The sequence below is a fragment of the Oncorhynchus mykiss genome, chromosome 20 (assembly GCF_013265735.2).
Source record: "Oncorhynchus mykiss isolate Arlee chromosome 20, USDA_OmykA_1.1, whole genome shotgun sequence".
Taxonomy (NCBI): domain Eukaryota; kingdom Metazoa; phylum Chordata; class Actinopteri; order Salmoniformes; family Salmonidae; genus Oncorhynchus; species Oncorhynchus mykiss.
This window is the reverse complement of record NC_048584.1, coordinates 35,335,134-35,358,667: the sequence shown is the minus strand read 5'-3', so window position 1 is coordinate 35,358,667 and position 23,534 is coordinate 35,335,134. Positions and strand designations below refer to the sequence as shown.

The 23,534-nt window shown below is 40.8% G+C and overlaps 1 protein-coding gene across 1 annotated transcript in view; it reads right to left on the bottom strand.

The window, feature by feature from the left end:
- The window catches only part of LOC110499394 (ribosomal protein S6 kinase alpha-2), a 35,579-nt gene extending 15,360 nt beyond the window's left edge, over positions 1-20,219 (bottom strand). Inside the window, exons 1-8 of the mRNA XM_021576514.2 lie at positions 19,833-20,219; positions 13,422-13,538; positions 13,040-13,121; positions 11,959-12,039; positions 10,355-10,434; positions 7,360-7,466; positions 6,152-6,189; positions 5,864-6,006 (exon numbers count right to left, since the gene is read on the bottom strand). Of these exons, the coding sequence (XP_021432189.1) occupies positions 5,864-6,006; positions 6,152-6,189; positions 7,360-7,466; positions 10,355-10,434; positions 11,959-12,039; positions 13,040-13,121; positions 13,422-13,538; positions 19,833-19,931 (747 nt within the window). The 5' untranslated portion in view covers positions 19,932-20,219. The remainder of the gene's footprint in view (positions 1-5,863; positions 6,007-6,151; positions 6,190-7,359; positions 7,467-10,354; positions 10,435-11,958; positions 12,040-13,039; positions 13,122-13,421; positions 13,539-19,832) is intronic.
- Between the last annotated feature and the right edge of the window lie 3,315 nt (positions 20,220-23,534).

The following is a 23,534-nucleotide window of genomic DNA, read 5'->3' as shown; positions in this document are numbered from 1 at the left end:
TTGCTGTGTGTGTGTTTGTGTGCCTCTGTTACATCATTGATTGATTCCTCGAAAACAATCCCCCACAGCCAGGGTGCCCTTATCAGTTTGAATTGAGCTCAACTCAGAATTAATTTACATAAATAAACCAGCTCTTCTCTGCTCTAGAGGAAATTCGATTTTCCTGTCTACATTATTTCTATTTTCATATGGTTCTCATACGTCAAGTGTTACAAAAAAAACATTACAGTGCAATGACTTTTCATTTCCTGATTATTGCTGTACGAAATGAGGGAAGTTGAGGAGCTTCCCAGGTCTGCAGTGTCACAGATGACTCACAATTGCTGTTTGCTTTGAGGACTAGGTGTTTGGCATATCAAGTCAGGTAGTTATGCCAGACATCTTGGCTGGCTAACTCACTATACTAGGGCATGATATAGGAATAATAATATTTTCCAGCTACTACACATGCTCTTCTTGTAGCACTGCAGATGGAGAGCCAGGTGAAATCAGTAAGAGTGCCTGGTGCGTTTCTTTAGGAGAGAGCAGAGCTTGTGTTATAAAATCAAATCAAAGTAAATGTTTTTGCGTGCACAGGATACAACAGGTGTAAACAGTCCAGCGAAAGGCTTACTTTAAAGCTCTTCCTCAACAATGCAGTTTTTAATATCAAAGGTAAGAAAATTGAAAATCCAGAATAGGATCCTTAAATAGAGCACAAAATCAATACTAGGCCCAAATTCTGTCCCTAAAAGGAATACATTTGACAAGGTTTGTATTGATCTGGTTTTAATGTGAGACTAAAGTATTGAGCCTTGAAAACATTAGGGAAATATAAAAGAACTAGAGGCAGTCCCTTGTACTTTAGAGAAAGTGGAGAACTAGAGGCAGTCCCTTGTTTTTTTTTGCATTTTACTGCAGTGGGCTAAATCAAGGTCACACAGAGTGTTTCTTGGTAGTCTTAAACAAATCTACTCTGAAACAAAAATATACACCTCACACACGGTTATAGGCTTAAAAAAAAGAAAACACCTGTCCATGTCCCGCTCGCCTACCATAGTAGTGACTACCGAACGGCTCCCTGACTCACTCATTGCTGCTGCTCATTGGACCCTATGATCACTCCGCTACACAGCTGATGCCCCCTGGACTGTTTCGATAACACGGTACCTCATTTTGTTTATCCCCAGCCTTGACCTCAGGTCCTGTATGTGCACAACTGACCCGCTCTGCCCATTCATCGCTATTTACCCGTTGTTGTCTTAGCTCTCCCGATCAACACCTGTGATTGCTTTATGCCTCTCTCTAATGTCAATATGCCTTGTCTACTGCTGCCTCGGCTAGTTCGTATTGTTTTATTTCACTGTAGAGCACTCAGTCCCGCTCAACATGCCTTAGATAGCTCTTTTATCCCACCCCCCACACATGCGGAGACCTCACCTGGCTTAACTGGTACCACCAGAGACGAAACCTCTCTCATCGTCACTCAATGCCTAGGTTTACCTCCACTGTACTCACATCCTACCGTACCCTTGTCTGTACACTATGCCCTGAATCTATTCTACCATGCCCAGAAATCTTCTCCTTTTATTCTCTGTTCCCAAAGAACTAGACGACCAGTTCTTATAGCCTTTAGCCGTACCCTCATCCTACTCATCCTCTGGTGATGTAGAGGTTAACCCAGGCCCTATAGACCCCAGCACCACACCTATTCCCCAGGCACTATCATTTGTTGACTTCTGTAACCGTAAAAACCTTGGTTTCATGCATGTTAACATCAGAAGCCTCCTCCCTAAGTTTGTTTTATTCACTGCTTTAGCACACTCTGCCAACCCTGATGTCCTAGCCGTGTCTGAATCCTGGTTAGGAAGGACCAGAAATTCTGAAATTTCCATCCCCAACTCCAACATTTTCTGCCAAGATAGAACTGCCAAAGGGGGCGGAGTTGCAATCTACTGCAGAGATAGCCTGCAGAGTTCTGTCTTACTATCCAGGAATGTGCCCAAACAGTTCGAGCTTCTACTTTTAAAAATCCACCTTTCCAGAAATACTGTTAGGTGACCTAAACTGGGATATGCTTACCACCCCAGTCAGTCATCCTTCAATCTAAGCTAGATGCCCTCAATCTCAAAAAAGATCAAGGAACCTACCAGGTACAACCCTAAATCCGTAAACACGGGCACCCTCATAGATATCATCCTGACCAACCTGCCCTCTGCTGTCTTCAATCAGGATCTCAGTGATCACTGCCTCATTGCCTGCGTCCGCGGTCAAACGACCACCCCTCATCACTGTCAAACGCTCCCTTAAACACTTCAGCGAGCAGGCCTTTCTAATCGACCTGGAAGGATATTGACCTCATCCTGTCAGTAGAGGATGCCTTGTTATTCCTTAAAAGTGCTTTCCTCACCATCTTAAATAAGCATGCCCCATTCAAAAAAGATTGAACTAAGAACTGATATAGCCCTTGGTTCACTCCAGACTTGACTGCCCTTGACCAGCAGAAAAACATCCTGTGGCGTACTGCATTAGCATCGAATAGCCCCTGCGATATGCAAGTTTTCAGGGAAGTTAGGAACCAATATACACAGTCAGTTAGGAAAGCAAAGGCTAGCTTTTTCAAACAGAAATGTGCATCCTGTAGCACAAACTCCCAAAATGTCTGGGACACTAAAGTCCATGGAGAATAAGAGCACCTCCTCCCAGCTTCCCACTGCACTGAGGCTAGGAAACACTGTCACCACCGATAAATCCACGATAATCGAGAATCTAAATAAGCATTTTTCTACGGCTGGTCATGCTTTCCACCTGGCTACCCCTACCCCGGCCAACAGCTCTGCACCTCCCGCAGTAACGTACCCAAGCCCCCCACCCGCTTCTCCTTCACCCAAATCCAGATAGCTGATGTTCTGAAAGAGCTGCAAAATCTGGACCCCCTACAAATCAGCTGAGATAGACAATCTGGAACCTCTCTTTCTACAATTATGTGCCGCAATTGTTGCAACTCTTATTACTAGCCTGTTCAACCTCTCTTTCATATCGTCTGAGATCCCTATAGATCGGAAAGCTGCCGCGGTCATCCCCCCCTACAGAGGGGAAGACACTCTAGACCCAAACTGTTACAGACATATATCTATCCTGCCCTGCCTTTCTAAAGTCTTCGAAAGCCAAGTGAACAAACAGATCACCGACCATTTCGAATCCCACCGTACCTTCTCTGCTATGCAATCTGGTTTCTGAGCTGGTCATGGGTGCAACTCAGCCACGGTCAAGGTCCTAAACGATATCATAACCGCCATCGATAAGAGACAATACTGTGCATGTGTATTCATCGACCTGGACAAGGCTTTAAACTCTGTCAATCACCACATTCTTATCGGAAGACTCAACAGCCTTGGTTTCTCAAATGACTGCCTCGCCTGGTTCACCAACTACTTCTCAGATAGAGTTGTGTGTCAAATCGGAGGGCCTGTTGTCCGGACCTCTGGTAATCTCTATGGGGGTGCCACAGTGTTCAATTCTCAGGCTGACTCTTTTCTCTGTATATATCAATGATGTAACTCTTGCTGCTGGTGATTCTCTGATCCACCTCTACGCAGACGACACCATTCTGTATACTTCTAGCCATTCTTTGAACACTTTTAATAAATCTCCAGATGATCTTCAATGCCGTACAACACGCCCTCCGTGGCCTCCAACTGCTCTTAAATGCTAGTAAAACTAAATGCATGCTCTTCAACCGATTGCTGCCCACACCCGCCCGCCCGACTAGCATCACTACTCTGGGCAGTTCTGACTTAGAATATTGGACAACTACAAATACCTAGGTGTCTGGTTAGACTGTAAACTCTCCTTCCAGACTTAAGCATCTCCAATCCAAAATTAAATCTAGAATCGGCATCCTATTCCACAACAAAGCCTCCTTCACTCATGCTGGTAAACATACCCTCGTAAAACTGACCATCCTACCGATCCTTGACTTCCGCGATGTCATTCACAAAATAGCCTCCAACACTCTACTCAGCAAATTGGATGTAGTCTATCACAGTGCTATCTGTTTTGTCACCAAATCCACCACTGCAACCTGTATGCTCTCGTTGGCTGGCCCTCGCTACATATTCATCTCCAATCCCACTGGCTCCAGCTCATCTATAAGTCTTTGCTAGGTAAAGTCCCACCTTATCTCAGCTCACTGGTCACCATAGCAACACCCACCCATAGTACATGCTCCAGCAGGTATATTTCACTGGTCACCCCCAAAGCCAACTCCTCCTTTGGCCGCCTTCCCTTCCAGTTCTCTGCTGCCAATGACTGGAACGAATTGCAAAAATCACTGAAGCTGGAGACTTATATCTCCATCACTAACTTTAAGCATCAGCTGTCAGAGCAGCTTACCAATCACTGCAGCTGCACACAGCCCATCTGTAAATAGCCCACTCAACTACCTCATCCCCATATTGTTATTTATTTTTGCTTATTTGCACCCCAGTATCTCTCCTTGTACATCATCATCTTCACATCTATCACTCCAGTGTTAATGCTAAATTGTAATTATTTCACCACTATGGTCTATTTATTGCCTTACCTCCCTAATCTTACTACATTTAAACACACTGTATATAGATTTTTCTAGTGTGTTATTGACTGTATGTTTGTTTATCCCATGTGTAACTCTGTGTTGTTGTTTTTGTCACACTGCTTTGCTTTATCTTGGCCAGGTCGCAGTTGTAAATGAGAACTTGTTCTCAACTGGCCTACCTGGTTAAATAAAAAAAAATGTAAAAAAAGATTTAGAGTTGAAATGTATTCATGCTTGATTTTGCATCCCAGTATTACACATCACAGAAGACTGAAACATAACAAAACTGATTGATATAAAAACACCGGATTTGACTGTTTAAAAAATATTAATTTTTATTTATTATGGAATAATGAAAAGGATGATTAACATTCCACCCATGAGACCACTAGAGGGCGATTTGGTCATTTGACCGCAGCTACAGGTAGTTGAGTAATGTGTGGATTAGTGAGCAGCAACCTGATATAACATGTCTGGCTCTATTCAATCCGCATTCATCTTGTAATTTAAGAGGACTGAAGAGATGAATGTATGACCTATTAGTAGTGAACTACTACACGTATGCATAGTCATTATTATCGATCTTTTGTGTGATGCATTAAGATCCACATTTGGATTATACAGATGTACTATCTTAATTTGACCAGTTTCCCACAGTAGGAATACAATCCTGCAGCAACAGGATATGTGAATTATTATGTGGATTAGTATGAGGGCTTGCGCACAGGCTACAACGAAAGGCGGCCAGTGCGTGGGAGAGAACATATCTGTAAAGAGTTCAAAGAATACTCATACTCAAAACCACGAGAAGGAATACCCCAAGGAAGCCAAGATGCAAAAATAATATCATTAATTTAATCTATGCTCAAAAAAATACAAAAAGTGAAAATGCAAAGTGCTAATACAAAATTAAAAGGAACAGTTATTTATTTAAGGTTTTGAGGTAGATTATAATTAATGTAAAGTTTTATAGGGTTGATACATTTTTCGTTAGGGCAAATCAAGTCTGAAATGTTAAAGTGGAAATTACAAACTTTAGAAGCCTTTTTAAACCTGGAAAACACTACAAATGTGCAGTTCCTGCTGTGAAGGAGAATTTTCTGCAACAACAAAGTGATCAAATTACGATACCACATCTGGTCGTACAGGCTGTATGCGTAGTGCTACGTCCACATACTGGATGCAAGAATAATTTTACTATATGAAACTCTGCCCTGGAGATTGCGTTGCAGCAACATTGCAGCCAACCAATAGCTATAGTAAGTGTGTAATGCATTATCTAAAGAAAGGGAGGGAGGTCCATACCATTAAGACGCCAAATGACCACCAGTCAGCACTCTGTGTATGTCCTCTTCTGTTGACCACCTCAGGGGCCATGTACTCTATCGTCCCGCAGAAGGAGTACGCTCGCTTGTCATGGTCTGTTGCCTCTTTACTCAGCCCGAAATCTAAAACACAAAGGGACTGATGTTAAAGACGGTGGAAAACGGCCACCAGCAATGGGCTTAATGTATTCAATGTAGAGGAGAGACAACTGCTATTCCAAGGGACTACTAACGCTACTAATCTCTTTTCAAAACAGTTTCTAGTCACCTGTAATCTTGATGTGGCCCTCCTCGTCAAGAAGGATACTGTAGAGGGAAGGAATGTCACATCAATATACAGTATATCTGTATAATAGAAACACTGTATATAAAATCTTTACACCTCTCTGCACAGTACATGTCACCCACACATTTATTGAGTGTTTGTTTGTTAGAACAAATGGATTTGTGCACAGCACACTGTGCCCTTGGGTTGCTGTCATTAATCATCAACAGTAAAGCTGGGAATAGCTTGCCCTTCAAAAAATGCAGCCCACTGCAAATCCACTGTGGCTCAGTTGGTAGAGCATGGTGCTTGCAATGCCAAGGTTGTGGGTTCAATTCCCATGGAGGACCAGTATTGGGAAAAATCTATGCGCTCGCTACTGTAACTCGCTCTGGATAAGAGTATGTACTAATGAAATATATTTTTGTAAATAAAATGAACCCTGTAAAGACGCGACACCTTCACGCATGAATTATTCCCATTGGAGAGGGAAATCAAGGAGCAGGCTGAGAGCTCTTAATTTATTTCCTCTCATCAAATCCCCCTGAGAGCCAATTTACTAGTCCTGCATTCCACATTGTTAACATGGAAAACATGAAAAATAGAGGTTGATGGAAAAGTGGACACTTTTCACATCCCAGGGGCCTAAATGTTTCCTTGACTGATGCATTTGGAGGTCGTCAAACGTTTCCATCAACTGTAAAAGCCCTTTGATAGCACTTTCAGAATAAACAGAAGGATGTGCTCACGGAAAAGACAGACAGATGCTGCCTTGATTGCACCAGAGACATGTAGATGTTTTGATAGGCACGGAGAAGACAGCAACACAGAGCAGCAACCTTGTTTGAGCTCCTGGATCAGTATTATATGATCTCAAATCAGACGGCGCTCCAGTAATCCAATGCAGTTATGTGCTCGGTCATTCCCAATCAGAATATTAATACATCTCTGAGATGAAGAAACATGCATACATGCATTCACATGCATAAAAACTGTATAATATATGCCATTTAGCAGATACTTTTATCCAAAGCAACTTACAGTCATGTGTGCATACACTTTAGGTATGGCTCAACACAGCAGGAATCGAATCCCCAACCCTTGCAAGCACCACGCTCTACCAACTGCGCCAGACAGGACCACAAAGGTGGTCTTTGAACAGAGAAGTAGTCTATGGCACTGTACAGTCAGTGGGTGTACAAGTGTTTTACTTCTCTGGTTTGAGGTCTCTGTAGATGATGCCCAGACTGTGAAGGTGATCTAAGGCCAAGGCCAGCTCAGCCAGATAGAACTTCACATCCTCTTCAGTAAACATCACCTGCAAATGGACAAAGGAGAAAGACTACCAGTGACAGTCCATGAGTCATTGACAATATGCAAACAGTACACACGTGATATATGATTGTGAACATGAAAGATCATCTTTTTAAAACCTAAGAGTAGCTAGCCTACATTGAAGTGTTTTAGATTGTTAAATTTGATCTGTTTAAAACACATCAGAGTGTTTTCCATTATTCCAATGTCAGGTAGCCTGAGCAAAACAAGAGCACTAGCCACAGATTGAACTCATATTGAAACTCATTAACTTGATCACAAAGCCAGCTGCTTGGAACCTCACCCAAAATATTTGCATTTAGGATGTCATAGAACCTTAGAGCCAAAGTTTCCTCAGTCAGAGCATGGGATTGTTGACTTCTCTCCTTGTTTACTACAGAGCTAATTTTAGCCACAGTAAGATTGATTTAGCTCCCAAATAGAATTTGTTTGGGGAATAAACCCTGCGGTGCCAAGGAGAAAATTGAATTGCCGTTAAAGTAACAAGATCCCGCCAGCACCCGTGCATCTGCTAGCTGCTCCAGATGACTGATTCCAAGACCAGCAGTAATTCATTCACATCTCAATTCCCACATGTCTCTCTGCCCAGTAGAGCACATTTAAATCCAAAGAGACAAATTGTTTACAGATTAAGTTCAACTTTATTCCAGTTGTTATCATTTACAGAATTGGTAGTAGTCACGATGACACAGCAGAGGCAGTGGTTTTTAGGAAGCAGGGGTGAATGGATGAATGTGTTTACAAAGTTGGTGGTCTATTATCCGGGCGGCAGGTTGTTTTTGTTCTGCAATAATAATCTCCATCCCCTTAATCCTTTGGTAAAACTCCCCTCAAGTACACCAACAGTTCATTATATATGATCTGTTCCAGTAGGCCTACTAGCACACCCGATTCAACCAATCAGGGGCTTGATGATTAGTTGACCAGGTGGATCAGGTGTGCCAGTTGGAAATGAACAAATAAGTAGAATGGCTGGGGGTACTCTAGGAGAGGTTTGGAAATATGAGTCACTGAATCGATAGTAAGATAAGCAAGGAAGCAAAATAAAGAAAATGCTTGTTTTTCCTCCAGTCCATCACAGGCATTGTTATCTATAATGTATTCATAATAGCGGTATTATTATATGGGCTAGTGTAGGGGTGGGCAATCATTTTTACTTGTGGGCCACATTGGGATTTCGAAATTCAACGGAGGGCTGCACATTGTTTTTAGGACCGATTTGTTTGTCCAAATCAATTTGTAGGCCAGAAAAAGGGTAGTTATTTGAAAATATATCGGTCCGTTATCATTTCTACACACGTTCTATCTAGTTGTAGACTTTAACGTGTGGCCTGGAGTGTTTTGAACACCCCCAAATATATATATATATTTTTATATATATATAAAAAAAATGACTCACACTCGCCGCGGGCCAGTTTGAATTGGCTCGCGGGCCATGGTTTGACTATCCCTGGGTTAGTGGATGGATTCAGGAGTAATGAATCAACAGAACAAAGGAGATATTGTAATCTGACTGATAGGGACAGAGGTTGTTTCTGCGATGAGGTGTGGCCCACTGGTGCAAACAGGCAATTAAGTTGAGTGAAAGAGCATGAGAAATGTCAAGATTAAAGGACTGGTCAAAAATAATAATAATAAACCTGGGTTGTTCACTTGAAAACACTACACTGTTTATTACTGAAGTTCTTCTTTCAGCTCACTCTGTAAACAGTACATGGACATTCAGAGATGCTGAATAGCAAGATTAAAGCAAAGCCAATTAAGGCAAAACCAATCTCATTCAGAGTGTGTTTGGACCCAATCATAGAGGCGGCAGGTAGCCTAGTGGTTAGACCTTTGGGCCAGTTACCAAAAGGTTGCTGGATTGAATCACCGAGCTGACAATGTAAAAATGTGTTGTTCTGCCCCTGAACAAGGTAGGTAACCTACTGTTCCCTGGTTGGCTGTCATTGTAAATAAGAATTTGTTCTTAACTGAATTGCCTAGTTAAATAAAGCTAAAAAAAATCACCAGCCCATTCATTATTAAACACACACATTGACCAGGCTATTGATCACTGGGGAAAATGATTTGATGAAGCTACAACTCGAAATATACTGTACCTATTCAATCACAGGGACATGTGTACCAAGAGACTTAGCATTCTAAATGTGCCCAAGTCAATTGGAGATTGATTGTGTGAACTGATTGCGCGAAATTTGATTAATGATGCAGTAATTATAATCAATTATATTATAATCAGAGTGCTGCTGCTTTCTAGAAGCAACCTTTTAGGATTTGCTGTGGTGGCCGTCTGCAATGTTGTTCCCGAGCGAAGCAAAAAGTCAAAATTACCATGACACAAGCTTAATTAAATGTAAAAGGCTTTGAAAATAAAATGATTGCGGTATGCTCAGTGTTCAGTTGACATTTCGCAGAGATACTCTTGTTTTTGTCAGAACTCCTCTAAAAAGAACAGGAATTTTGCATTAATATGAAAACTGTATACTAAAATATGAAAATACCATGTCATGTCACAAAATCGATATATATCCTACCTCTATATTGTTTTATGCCCTCCGAATTTGAGAAGAAAGATGACGAGTTCAACTGTGAGCCTGTCAGTTAGCCTTAATTCTCGCACAGCATCCAGCCAAGCTGTGACTATAATGTGGCCTCCATCCATTTAGTCATCCTAATATTGGCCATCCTACAAGGGTAACAACTCTAATAACTTTTGAACAGATTATGATAGAGACATTCGTTTTTTTACCCATTGGTCAAAGGGTGTTTTTGATTGGACACAATACATCATGTGGTGATTGAATGTATTAATAAAACAGTGAATTAGGGAGCAGTAAGCCCTCACAGTGACTAACATGACTGACTGACCTCTTTGGAAAGCCGTGTGAAGAGGTCTCCCCCTCGGAGGAAGTCTAGAATCAGATACAACTTCCCTTCCGTCTGAAAGGCTGGGCCAAAACAACATCACAATGGTCACTCAACACATATTATCCTTCGCTACATGACATGGAATAAAAGGAAAACACTCTAAATGTGAATCAGACTTTTGTGAGAGGTTGTACTGCTTCAAGGCATGCGTGGCAAGGGAAATCTTTCTTTCCTTGTCTAATTTTGAGATATACTCGCAATACTCAGAGCAATACTCTCTGTTTACCAGGGGCTGCTGTGGCAATACTCAGAGCAATACTCTCTGTTTACCAGGTGCTGCTGTGGCAATACTCAGAGCAATACTCTCTGTTTACCAGGGGCTGCTGTGGCAATACTCAGAGCAATACTCTCTGTTTACCAGGGGCTGCTGTGGAATTACTCAGAGCAATACTTTCTGTTTACCAGGGGCTGCTGTGGAATTACTCAGAGCAATACTCTCTGTTTACCAGGGGCTGCTGTGACAATACTCAGAGCAATACTCTCTGTTTACCAGGGGCTGCTGTGGCAATACTCAGAGCAATACTCTCTGTTTACCAGGGGCTGCTGTGGAATTACTCAGAGCAATACTCTCTGTTTACCAGGGGCTGCTGTGGCAATACTCAGAGCAATACTCGCTGTTTACCAGGGGCTGCTGTGGAATTACTCAGAGCAATACTCTCTGTCAGGGGCTGCTGTGGTAATACTCAGAGCAATACTCTCTGTTTACCAGGGGCTGCTGTGGAATTACTCAGAGCAATACTCTCTGTTTACCAGGGGCTGCTGTGGAATTACTCCGAGCAATACTCTCTGTTTACCAGGGGCTGCTGTGGAATTACTCAGAACAATACTCTCTGTTTACCAGGGGCTGCTGTGGAATTACTCAGAGCAATACTCTCTGTTTACCAGGGGCTGCTGTGGCAATACTCAGAGCAATACTCTCTGTTTACCAGGGGCTGCTGTGGCAATACTCAGAGCAATACTCTCTGTTTACCAGGAGCTGCTGTGGAATTACTCAGGGCAATACTCTCTGTTTACCAGAGGCTGCTGTGGAATTACTCAGAGCAATACTCTCTGTTTACCAGGGGCTGATGTGGCAATACTCAGAGCAATACTCTCTGTTTACCAGGGGCTGCTTTGGAATTACTCAGAGCAATACTCTGTTTACCAGGGGCTGCTGTGGGAATACTCAGAGCAATACTCTCTGTCAGGGGCTGCTGTGGAATTACTCAGAGCATGCTGATAAACAAGGAGGTGAGGTGCTTTGAGATGAGTGACGGCTTTCGCTGTCTGAAGCGCTCCAGACATCACTGAAATGTTTAGAGAGACGTGCCATGCTTTATAAAACGCTTGGAGAGTTATTCAATGCAAGATCCAACTACATTTAATATCAAAATATGTTTCTGCCTGATGTCTGACGGCAGACCCATTCTAACATCACCTAAATAAAGACAATCTGGTTACATAATTATTTGCCCATTTTAAAAACAGGGTTTTCAGTTTAGACCTGTCAGTGTCTGTTCTATATATGTGTGCCAGTCAGAACATGGTTGCGTCGATGAGCTCACCGTAATGGAGTTTGACTATGAACGGGTGATTGACTTCAGCCAGAATATCTCTCTCCATTTTGGACCGCACCCGATCCCGGACTGAAAAACAGACAAAGCATATCAAAGTAGTGGTATTGAGTTAAGACACTCGTAGAACTGAATAGATGTTGACGAAAGCTATACTTACTGAAACCCTTACAGTTGGGTCGGTCTCCGATGATGCTGTATAAAATACCTCAGGTTCGAATTTCTATACTGTCTATACTATACTTCTAACTATGAGACCTCCCAACCATGCATGAGTAAGGCATTTCCCTCACTAGTCAGCCACTGATCTGGTCCTGCAGTGGGAACATCGTAGTATAATATAGACAGCTGCTTTCTGCTAATCTATCTGCATTACCCTAAGCCTTCTTCCTAGGTCACCTGTGAAATGGAAGTCAGCTACTTCCTTATGAATTATTTTGTGTTAAAATCGTAACACTGGAAGCCTCCCTTCAATCACCTGTACTGCAATGCAGAATATTATGCCAGTTTCCTCTTGCAATGGCTCTCTGCCTTGCAGTGAGGACCCTCCTGCAGCTGTGCCTGTATTATGTAAGCAAGGAGGACATCATCTCACTTTCCTGAGACAGGGACAAAAGGCTACATTTCATTTTTTTAGAGCTGATTTTAAAAAAGTAATGTTTTTGAATGAGATTGGTTGAGTATAGGAAACATAATATATATTTTCTTACTTATGTAGAAAAAACAGTTTGTCTGGATCGGGACTTCGATCATGTCTGTTTACTGTAATAATCAATCATTTTGGTCATGCTCTTATCCAAAGTGACTTACAGGAGCAATTAAGGTTAAATGCCTTGCTCAATGGCACATCGACAGATTTTTCACCTAGTTGGCTCAGGGATTCGAACCAGCAACCTTTGTTACTAGCCCAACGCTCTTAACCGCTAGAATCTTCCTGCCCCAATCATACCCTGATCATTTTACTGTAATAGTCAATCATACCCCGATGATGTATGTTTAATGTAATAATCGATCTTAGCTAGCTTGGGCTGATGAAAAACATACAACTCTTCGAAAGTATCATAATAAGTACCTTTTAGTGTTGCTTTCCTTAACACTTTCATGGCATAAAGCTGTCCTCTGTCAGAGCCTCTGATTTTTCTCACCAGGAACACCTGTGGATGAGATTAATATCAAATCAAATCAAAGTTTATTGGTCATATACACAGATTTGCAGGTGTTATAGCAGGTGCAGTGAAATGCTTATGTTACTAGCTTCAACAGGGCAGTAGAATGTCTCACAAATACAATACTAATACACACACCCAAAAATATCAGAAAATCTGAGTGCAAAAGTAACAGTAATGCCAGATTGAACACTAGGGGAAAGGGTCACAAATGTACAGTACACATACAACACAGAGTAGGTATAACATACTGTAGATCCAAACACCTTAATCAAGGTATATGTTTACCTTTCCATAGGAGCCTTGGCCTAGCACTTTCAGCAGCTCAAACTGGGAGGGGTCTGCCTTTTCAAATCCCTCTTTGGTGTGCTGGCTGATGTCAATCTCTTTCAGAATGCCATCATCCTGCAGGGAAACAAATGGCCCACATATCAAACCAAGCAAGTGATGACAGGAATAGAGAGAACACCCATGTTGTTCCAGAGACACCGGGAGAGCCAGAGAGAGGGATTTAGGCAGATGTCCAACCTCGGGAAGTCCCATTTAATCAGAGCCAACAGAGACTAGTCAACTTTAACGACGAATTGAGATGGCACAGCCAGCATCACGAGTAGACCAGAATAACCAGAAGAAACTAGGCATGACTATGAGGATAGAACAATGCTACCACACTCTCTGCCCTTAGTATCCTCAATGTCCACACATAACATAACTGGTAACAATAGGAGGGTTTGAAACAGGTGTTGTAGGCTACCAATCAGAGGGTGACCTTGTCCACAGAACCACTGAGGTATAATAAGAACCAGCCAGTAGTCCATCCTGTTCCCCTCGTGTCAGGGGAGATTAGTGTGAGCACGTTTTGCGTGAGTGGGGCTGTGTGGCTGGCAGTAGAGTGAGCGCTCTGGCTATTAATGCTGTCTTCATGGCGTGCCTCTGAAATGTGCCGACCACAGCATGTGAGAGTCCTGCCCTGACCGTCGCTGATTGATGCAGAATCTGTCACGCTGACACAGCTGAGAGCCTGGTAAAACTGACTTCTCACTCAGAGCAAAACAAATACAACAAACAGTCACATAACCCTTTGTATACAATACGTTGTTGGGATGGAATAAAAAGGATGCTTTTCAAATCCACACATGCAGATTTGTCTCTTCTGATGTATGTTCATCTATAGCTTCTCCTCCTCTATACCATGTTGAACAGAGCATTGAATAGGAAGAAAATCATGTATCCTGTGGATTTTCAAGAATCAATGGGTTAAGGATGACCTCTGTGGGGGCTCTAGAAAATAAAATCGAATAAATGAAACAATGGGATTTCAAATGCTCCCAGTCCATCTGTAGCTATTCAACGTGTCAGTTCCATAGGGACAGTGGGCTTTTCATCCTTTCCAAACCTCCAACACCTCAACACTCTGCTGTTCAAACTGGGAAAAAATAATGCAGGTTGCAATTAGTCATGATGCCTTGTGCAAGCAGTGATATCTCACATTAACCAGTACACTATCTATTCATACTAGTTAAAACACCTGTGATTGATTTAGAATAACTGGTAGCAAACTATACAATTTTAGACTACAGAGAATGGCTATTATTATCCTAAAGATCAAACAAATGTTACAAGGAAGAAAAAGCAACAATAGTCCTACCAATCAGAAAGAAAGCCAGTAAGGATTTGGCCTAGTTCCACATAGCAGTATTTCACACTATTCTAAAATACTGGAACGGAATAGAATGAAACATCTACCTGTGAGGGGAGTCTACCAGGTAGTACTAGTAGGTTTTTACAGTATCCAATCAGTCGGTTGTTAAATCAGTCTTTTTGAAAATAAACTCTAGTGATGATAATCTTATTGAATCAAAAGTATAAACAACCCTTGTCCAATTACTACTCTTTGCCAATAAACATGGACAACAGCGTGACATGTTGCGTAGTGTATCCTGAATACCACGGTTTGTTATCTGGGTCAACAGCTTATGATGGTGTGTATTTCTAAATAATCTCTTTGACTGAAAAGGTAAACTTGGCAAAATGGCTCAGTTAGTTGGATCATGGTGTTTGCAATACAATAATTGTGGGTATGATTCCTACATGGTCCACATGGATAAAAACATCTGGTAAATGCTTCCGCTCAATAGTATCTTGGTAGTTCTAATGTCAACTCTGATAGCAGCTATAACAGTTTACTATGGCAGACAATCACCATGCATTCCATCCCATTCATGCTGTTTGTAAAGTCTGATCCTCCTACTTAGAAGTAGCCTGCCCTACACTGTGTCAAAGTAGGAATAAAGTTAAATGTTACCGCAGCAGTTCATCTCTCCCATTAATAATCTCAGTATAATGGAATAAAACAGTCAATCAGTCCTATGAGTCTCGACCTGACTTAGTGCCAGATTCTTCCTCCTTAAGAAAACACTGACCTCCAGAATCATCCTTCATTTCATGTGCCTGGGTACTTAAAGGTCAAATGTAGACATTTTTATCTCAATTAGAGGTTGACCGATTAATCGGAATGGCCTATTAATTAGGGCCGATTTCAAGTTTTCATAACAATCGGAAATCGGTATTTTTGGACACCGATTTGGATCCGTATTTCACTGAAATAATAAACGTTTTGTTTTTGAAATGATAGTTTCCGGATTCGACCATATTAATGACCAAAGGCTCATATTTCTGTGTGTTATGTTATGATTAAGTCTATGATTTGATATTTGATAGAGCAGTCTGACTGAGCGGTGGTAGGCAGCAGTAGGCTTGTAAGCATTCATTCAAACTGCACTTTTGTGTGTTTTGCCAGCAGCTCTTCCCTGTGCTTCAAGCATTGCAATGTTTATGACTTCAAGCCTATCAACTCCCGAGATTAGGCTGGTGTAACCGATGTGAAATGGCTAGCTAGTTAGCGGGGTGCGAGCTAATAGCATTTCAATCGGTTACGTCACTCGCTCTGAGACTTGGAGTAGTTGTTCCCCCTGCTTCAAGGGCCACAGCTTTTGTGGAGCGATGGGTAACGAAGCTTCGAGGGTGGCTGTTGTCAATGTGTTCCTGGTTCGAGCCCAGGTAGGGGCGAGGAGAGGGACGGAAGCTATACTGTTAGACTGGCAATACTAAAGTGCCTATAAGAACATCCAATAGTCAAAGGTATATGAAATACAAATGGTATAGAGAGAAATAGACCTATAAATACTAAATTAACTACAACCTAAAACCTCTTACCTTGGACATATTGAAGTTTGTTTAAAGGAATTTTAAAAGGAATGTTAAAAGGAACCACCAGCCTTCATATGTTCTCATGTTCTGAGCAAGGAACTTAAAGGTTAGCTTTTCTATATGGCACATATTGCACTTTTACTTTCTTCTCCAACACTTTGTTTTTGCATTATTTAAACCAAATTGAACATGTTTCATTATTTATTTGAGGCTAAATTGATTTGTATTGATCTATTATATTAAGTTAAAATAAGTGTTCATTCACTATTGTTGTAATTGTCATTATTACAAATACATTTTCTTTTAAATAAATCGGCCGATTAATCGGCATCTGTTTTTTTTTTTTGGTCCTCCAATAAATCGGTATCGGCGTTGAAAAATCATAATCGGGCGACCTCTAATCTCAATATCACATCAGTTTTGGGTAAGAATTAAGTACCTTACTGTGGTTGTTTTTAATTGAAATGGTAAAAAAATATATAAAAAATACTGTAGCTTCTTAGCAAAGAGCAATTTCTCAAGTAAGAATTTTGCTAGGACAGTCTGGGAGGGGTCTGAGTTGGGAGGGATAACTGAAAACTAGCTGTTATTGGCAAAAAGAGGTTTGGAACTCTTTCTTATTGGTCTATTAACTAATTTACCACCTGGTGATGTCACCAGGCAGGCCAAAACTCTTTCCCACCAAAACAGGCTGAAATCTCAGGCAGTCTTTTCAAACAGCTCTAAAAGGGCATTATCATAATTTACCCAAGTTCACAGTATTATTCCAACCTCAGTCTGGAAATATATATAAAACACAGGACAGTCACGTATTTGACTGCACTGGGCCTTTAAAATAGATATGCTAACTGCAATACCTCTTTGGCCTCAATATTGATTGGCGCCATCTTTAACTGATTGAGTTGGTCAATGCCACACATCTGTAAAGACCCTAGTCTCAGGCCTAAACAAGATGTTTTCTTAATGACATCTAGCTACAAGGGTGTCTTCAGCCAAATATATATGAATTAAGTATATATTAATGACAATATAATGAAAATCACTTAGCGATTTGCTAAATAGCGTCCATTTCTTGTGCGATTCCTGATACAACCAGGATTACTCATGAGGCAATCATACCCCATGATGTCACGAGCACTCTCATATCTAAATCCATCAGCTATTGTCTCCATATATTTATTTGTATGCACAGTAAGTTAATCATGCTTAGTATGCCTCAGTGTATTGCAGATGATTTCCAGACTGATGAAATGTTTGGTGGAACCTAGTTTGAAATATCATGTGTGTAATGTGGATTGAGGTTTTGTACATGATGGTTGAATCAACGTTGTTTCCACAACATTTCAACAAAACAATTATATGTGATGGAAAACCGATTGGATTTGCAAAAAGTCATCAATTTAAGGGAATTTCGTCTTTTTTTTTTTATACACAATGTTTAACCTAAATCCAATGACATGATGAAATGTTTTGGGTTCACGTTGAATTCACATTAGTTGACAACTCAACCAAATGTAAATCAAAAGTAGACATTGAAATGACGTCTCTGGCCAGTGGGAACATATTATCTCAGAGAGGCTGGTCGGTCTGCACATCTTGTTATGACACAGTCAGAAAGGATTACAAAGAGCCGTCAAAGTGAATCTCATTGCTACTGATAACTGCACACAGACATAGAAGCATTCTGTAACACAAACCGTCACAAGCAGTGACATATCTATAACCCGCAAGCAATGTTTACACCAGGGATGGGCAACTTTGATGGAGGTGGGGGCCACAAATACTAAACTCATCATGAGGGGCCACAGTTGCTCACGGGTCTGCGTAACCACACTGAGACTCTTTGACCCTCTTATGAGGTCTTAACTTTGAATTCATTGAGGCAGGTATGTCAACACTGGTCATTTTAACAGCAAGTTACTTGAAAGCTCAGCAAGAAAGGACAAAATTGAATGACAGTGTTCACATCGGTTAGAAACTGTTTCTACAATACGTAGAAAAAGAGGATAGGAATGCAGTTAAATTGGGATAGAGAACTTGTTTTATGTATTTGCATGTCAACTTTGCAAAAATGAATTTACATGTAAATTACAATTCAAGTATTTTGTATGGTATTGTATAGTATGGTACAGAGTTCCACTCATATTAATTTAATAGGATATAGTGTATGTGTTTCCACCACTTTAGAAGTCATCTAACTATGTGGGAATCCCTTGTTGTGCCTTTAATCATTGGCCAACATTCAGCACCATGGACAGTACCGCAATCAACGCAAATGGACAAAAGACTGATTGCAAATTCAGCCCCATGGCCGCTGAACAGCACCGTGTCCAGGTAGCTTTGCAATATGGTGAATCAAAAGGTGAAGATTACAATCTCCTGGGTCGTGGTTGGATTGGATAGGTGTGTCTAGGGATTCCAATTCCCCTTTGTAAATTGTAAAAAAAACGGTCTACTGCTCTCTTGGTTTCCTGATTCAATATTTTCCTCCAAATCTAATAATTAATTAATTATTTTAAAGGGTCAATCTGCTGCTAAAACAATAACAATGCGGGTAAACAAGGTATGGATGGGGCTGGAGAAATGTAACCTCTCCGGAATTCATGGATGGGGCTATACATGCAAGGACTGACCATCCATGAGATCAAAATGATAGTTTTGATTACAAGTTTATATTTTGGATTCTGATGGGGTTTAACAGTTGAACTAAGCTCACGAGGCAAAATAAGTTATATTCTTCAAGAATCAATAAAAGTAGCCCACATAAAAGTAATTAAAAATTGTCCCTAATAAGCAAATAAGCCGCGCTACACCAAACCCAGAATGCATTAGGCCTATATTAGGCTTAACATTTTTTTTATTAAATGTAAAAAAAAAAAAAAAAAGTAGCTACAAATCAACAGAGCGCGGCAGGGAATTTATTCAACAAGCATAGCAACGTAGTCCATAAAATATAATTTGGCTTGTAATAGTAGAATAGCCTACAGGAAACATACTCAGGTATCGTGATTGAATTCATTTTAAGGTAGCTAGGTACAGACAACAACATATCACAGTCATAGTAAGTAAAACGTTCCTTAATAAAGCAGCTATCAGCAAAGTCATTGCTAGTAAGACAAGACAAGTGCAGGTGTTTGTGCAAGAAAGGCGGGAACACCTGTAGGCCTATCTGTCGGATTCAGACTTGTTGTGGCACAGCAATACCAGGCTATACAGAATTCAACATGATTATTTTAGCATGAAAATGTTGCGCCATGGTAGGTTACAAAGCTTGTCAAAATACTGAAATTGCACTGGCAAGTGTAGCCTAATATCATGTCAGGTGTATAACAGCAAAACAACACCTGTACGGTTCCACAAAACAGCCTACAGCCTTCCACAATATCATTGAGTGACAGCAGTGGCTAAATCACACCATTAGCAAACAATGATTCTACGTTATGGCGCACACACGTGACACAAAATAGCAATACACAACAACATTCTAACCTCCAATCTGCAGAGGTTCGAGCTTTTGGACCGTGACTTCTTCCGAAGGTAGACGGAAAACCATCTCCTAACTGTAAATTTCCGCATGTTCGTGTCCATTGCGCCCTGCTTCAGATCTGCATTTCAGATCAGCACTGGCAGTTTATATTTGCTCAATAACTATAGATCAGTAAACAACACAGGGGATTTAGCGTCCTCCTAGTCACTTCTAATCCATACTTCCTATACGGCAGATAAACAGCCACCAGGAAAACCTTTGCGATTTGGTCACCGTTGACACCGCCGCAGTGTCTGTCCTTCCTTACTACCGCGCAAAGCTTTGATTTGACAGTGGCATCCAAGCAGCAGTGATTCTGGCGAGTATCCTCAGCACCCGCCGCTATCTCTTGCGTCTCGCTGAATCAGCACGTGCAGTGAGTGATGCAATGTGAGCGATGGCTCCCTTCCTCCTCCCCAACATTGGGATTCTTCTTTTCGCGCCCAATCAAGCACGTTGGTAGTCTAGTAGAAAACTCCCCTTCTCGATCAAGAGAGAGCAGCTAATCCACATGTTCATGTTGGTGGACACTGCAGAGAGCAGCATGCAATGTTGGTATGATGCCCAGTGAAATTCTGAGGTCTCATCTGTCATCATCAGGCATGTTAGGGATGCATGGACCACAGGGGAATGTGTGGTAGTGTTTGTAAAATGGTTATAAGAAGATGATTAGGTTAAGAAAAGGCAAACCACTTTTAGGATGCCTGTAATATAACCGGTATGCCCCATGGGTTACATTTAGTTGGTAAATCAGTCAATTGAAATGGATAAGCCATTGCATAAAGCTGGATCTTGATAGTGTGCATTGATAATCCTAATTGGCCTCTGAGGAGTAGCTCATTATATAATGTGCATTAGATTATCAACATGGCAGCCATTAGGAGAAAGCTCCATTAGGCCTACCACCTAACCCCATGACCTAGCCTTTTGGGGGCCCTAAGCAAGATTTGGTTGCCCACCCACACACTGTTAGTGGCCCCCCTTTGTCAAGGTGGAGAGAAAAATGTTATACCGTATATTTCCTGCAATTCTACACAATCAACGGAACCTTCTGAAGGTCAGGGCCCCATGGGCACCTGCCCTGCATGCCCGGTCAGTATTTGACCATGATTACTACGTTTAGATAGTGCCTTCAAAAAGTATTCATACCCCTTGAACTTTTCCACTTTTTGTTGTGTTACAGTCTGAATTTAAAATTGATTCAATTGAGATTGTGTGTCACTGGCCTACACAGAATACCCAATAAAGTCAAAGTGAAATTATGTTTTTTGAAACGTTTACAAATGAATAAAAAAATGAAAAGCTGAAATGTGTATTCAAACCCTTTGTTATGGCAAGCCTAAATAAGTTCAGGAGTAAACATTTGCTTAACAAGTCACATAATAAGCTGCATAGACTCACTCTGTGTGCAATAATAGTGTTTAACATGATTTTTGAATGACTACCTCATCTCTGTACTCCACACATACAGATAATTGTAAGATCCCTCGGTCGAGCAGTGAATTTCAAACACAGATTCAACCACAAAGACCAGGCAGGTTTTCCAATGCCTTGCAAAAAGGTTACCTACTGGCAGTGGTGTAAAGTATTTAATTAAAAAATACTTTAAAGTACTACTTAAGTAGTTTTTTGGGGTATCTGTACTTTACTTGGCTATTTATATATATATATTTTTACAACTTTTACTTTACTACATTCCTAAAGAAAATAATGTACTTTTTACTCCATAAATATTCCATGACACCCAAAAGTACTCGTTACATTTTGAATGCTTAACAGGACAGGAAAATGGTCAAATTCACACACTTATCAAGATAACATCCCTGGTCATCCCTACTGCCTCTGACTCACTAAACACAAATGCTTTGTTTGTAAATTATGTCTGCATGTTGTAGTGTGACCCTGGCTATCCTTAATTAAAAAATACAATTGTATGTTTTGGTTTGCTTAATACAAGGAATTTCAAATTATTTATACTTTTACTTTTGATAGTTAAGTAAATATATTTGCAAAAATGTACTTAAGTATCAAAATTATATTTAAAACAAAATACTTTTACTCAAGTAGTATTTTACTGGGTGACTTTCACTTGAGTCATTTTCTATTAAGGTATCTTTACTTTTATTCAAGTATGGCAATTGGGTACCTTTTCCGCCACTGCCAATTGGTAGATGGGTAAAAAAAAAGCAGATATTGAATATCCCTTTGAACATGGTGAATTTATTAATTACACTTTGGATGGTGTATCAATACACCATCCACCATCAATACAATAAAGATACAGGCGTCCTTCCTAACTCAGTTGCTGGAGAGGAAGGAAACCACTCAGGGATTTCACCATGAAGCTAATGGTGACTTTAAAACACTTAAGAGTTTAATGGCGGTGATAGGAGAAAGCTGAGGATGGATCAACGACATTGTAGTTATGCCACAATACTAACTTAAATGACAGAGTGAAAAGTAGGAAGCCTGTACAGAAAAAAATATTCTGAAACATGCATCCTACAGAAAATGTGGCAAAGAAATTAATACAAAGCGTTATGTTTAGGGAAAATCCAAAACAACACATCACTGAGTACCACTCGTCATATTTTGAAGCATGGCGGTGGCTGCATCATGTTATGGGTATGCTTGTCATATGCAAGGAGTAGGGAGTGTTTTAAAGATAAAACAAAAAGGTAAAGGGCTAAGCACAGGCAAAATCCTAGAGGAAAAACTGGTTCAGTCTGCTTTCCAATAGACATTGGGAGACAAATTCACCTGTCAGCAGGACAATAATCTAAAACACAAGGCCAAATATACACTGGAGTTGCTTACCAAGATGACATTGAATGTTCCTGAATGGCCTAGTTAAAGCTTTGACTTAAAATCATCTTGAAAATCTATGTTGACAGAGCTTGAAGAATTAAAAAACAAATGTGAAAATATTGCACAATCCAGGATAGCAAAGTTCTCAGAGACTAGAAAGACTCACAGCTGTAATCACTGGCAAAGGTGATTCTAACATGTATTGACTCAGGGGAGTGAATACTTATATAAATGAAATATTTCAGTATTTTATTTTCAATACATGTGCAAAAACATCGGGGGCTTTATGGGGGTATTGTGTGTAGATGGGTGAGAGAAAACAAATATTTAATCCATTTTGAATTCAAGCTGTAACACAACAAAATGTTGAATAAGGTGTATGAATACTTTCTGAAGGCACTATAGCTGGCTAGACTAACTTACCAGTCTAAAATGTTTTTGCTGACATGCTAATTGAGTGATTGTCAGTGACTGACATAACAAGAGAGAAACTGCTGATGCACCAAATTTAGAAATTGCACCCTCTGTATTCTACTATTCTAACTCTCAATAGTAAGTTGAGAACCTGAATGAGTTCCTAAAATATTATTATTATTTACTTATTTTGTCAGGGGCCCCCTAGTGGCTGGTGGCCATAAGCGACCACTTATGTTGCTTATGCCTGGAGCCGGCTCTGCCCATGACTTGTCTCTATAGAGGCCTACCACCTAACCCTATGACCGTGGCGATAGAGGCTTACCACCTAATCCTATGACCTGTGTCCATAGAGGCCTATCACCTAACCCTATGACCTGTCTCTATAGAGGCCCACCACCTAACCCTATGACCGTGGTGATAGAGGCTTATCACCTAATCCT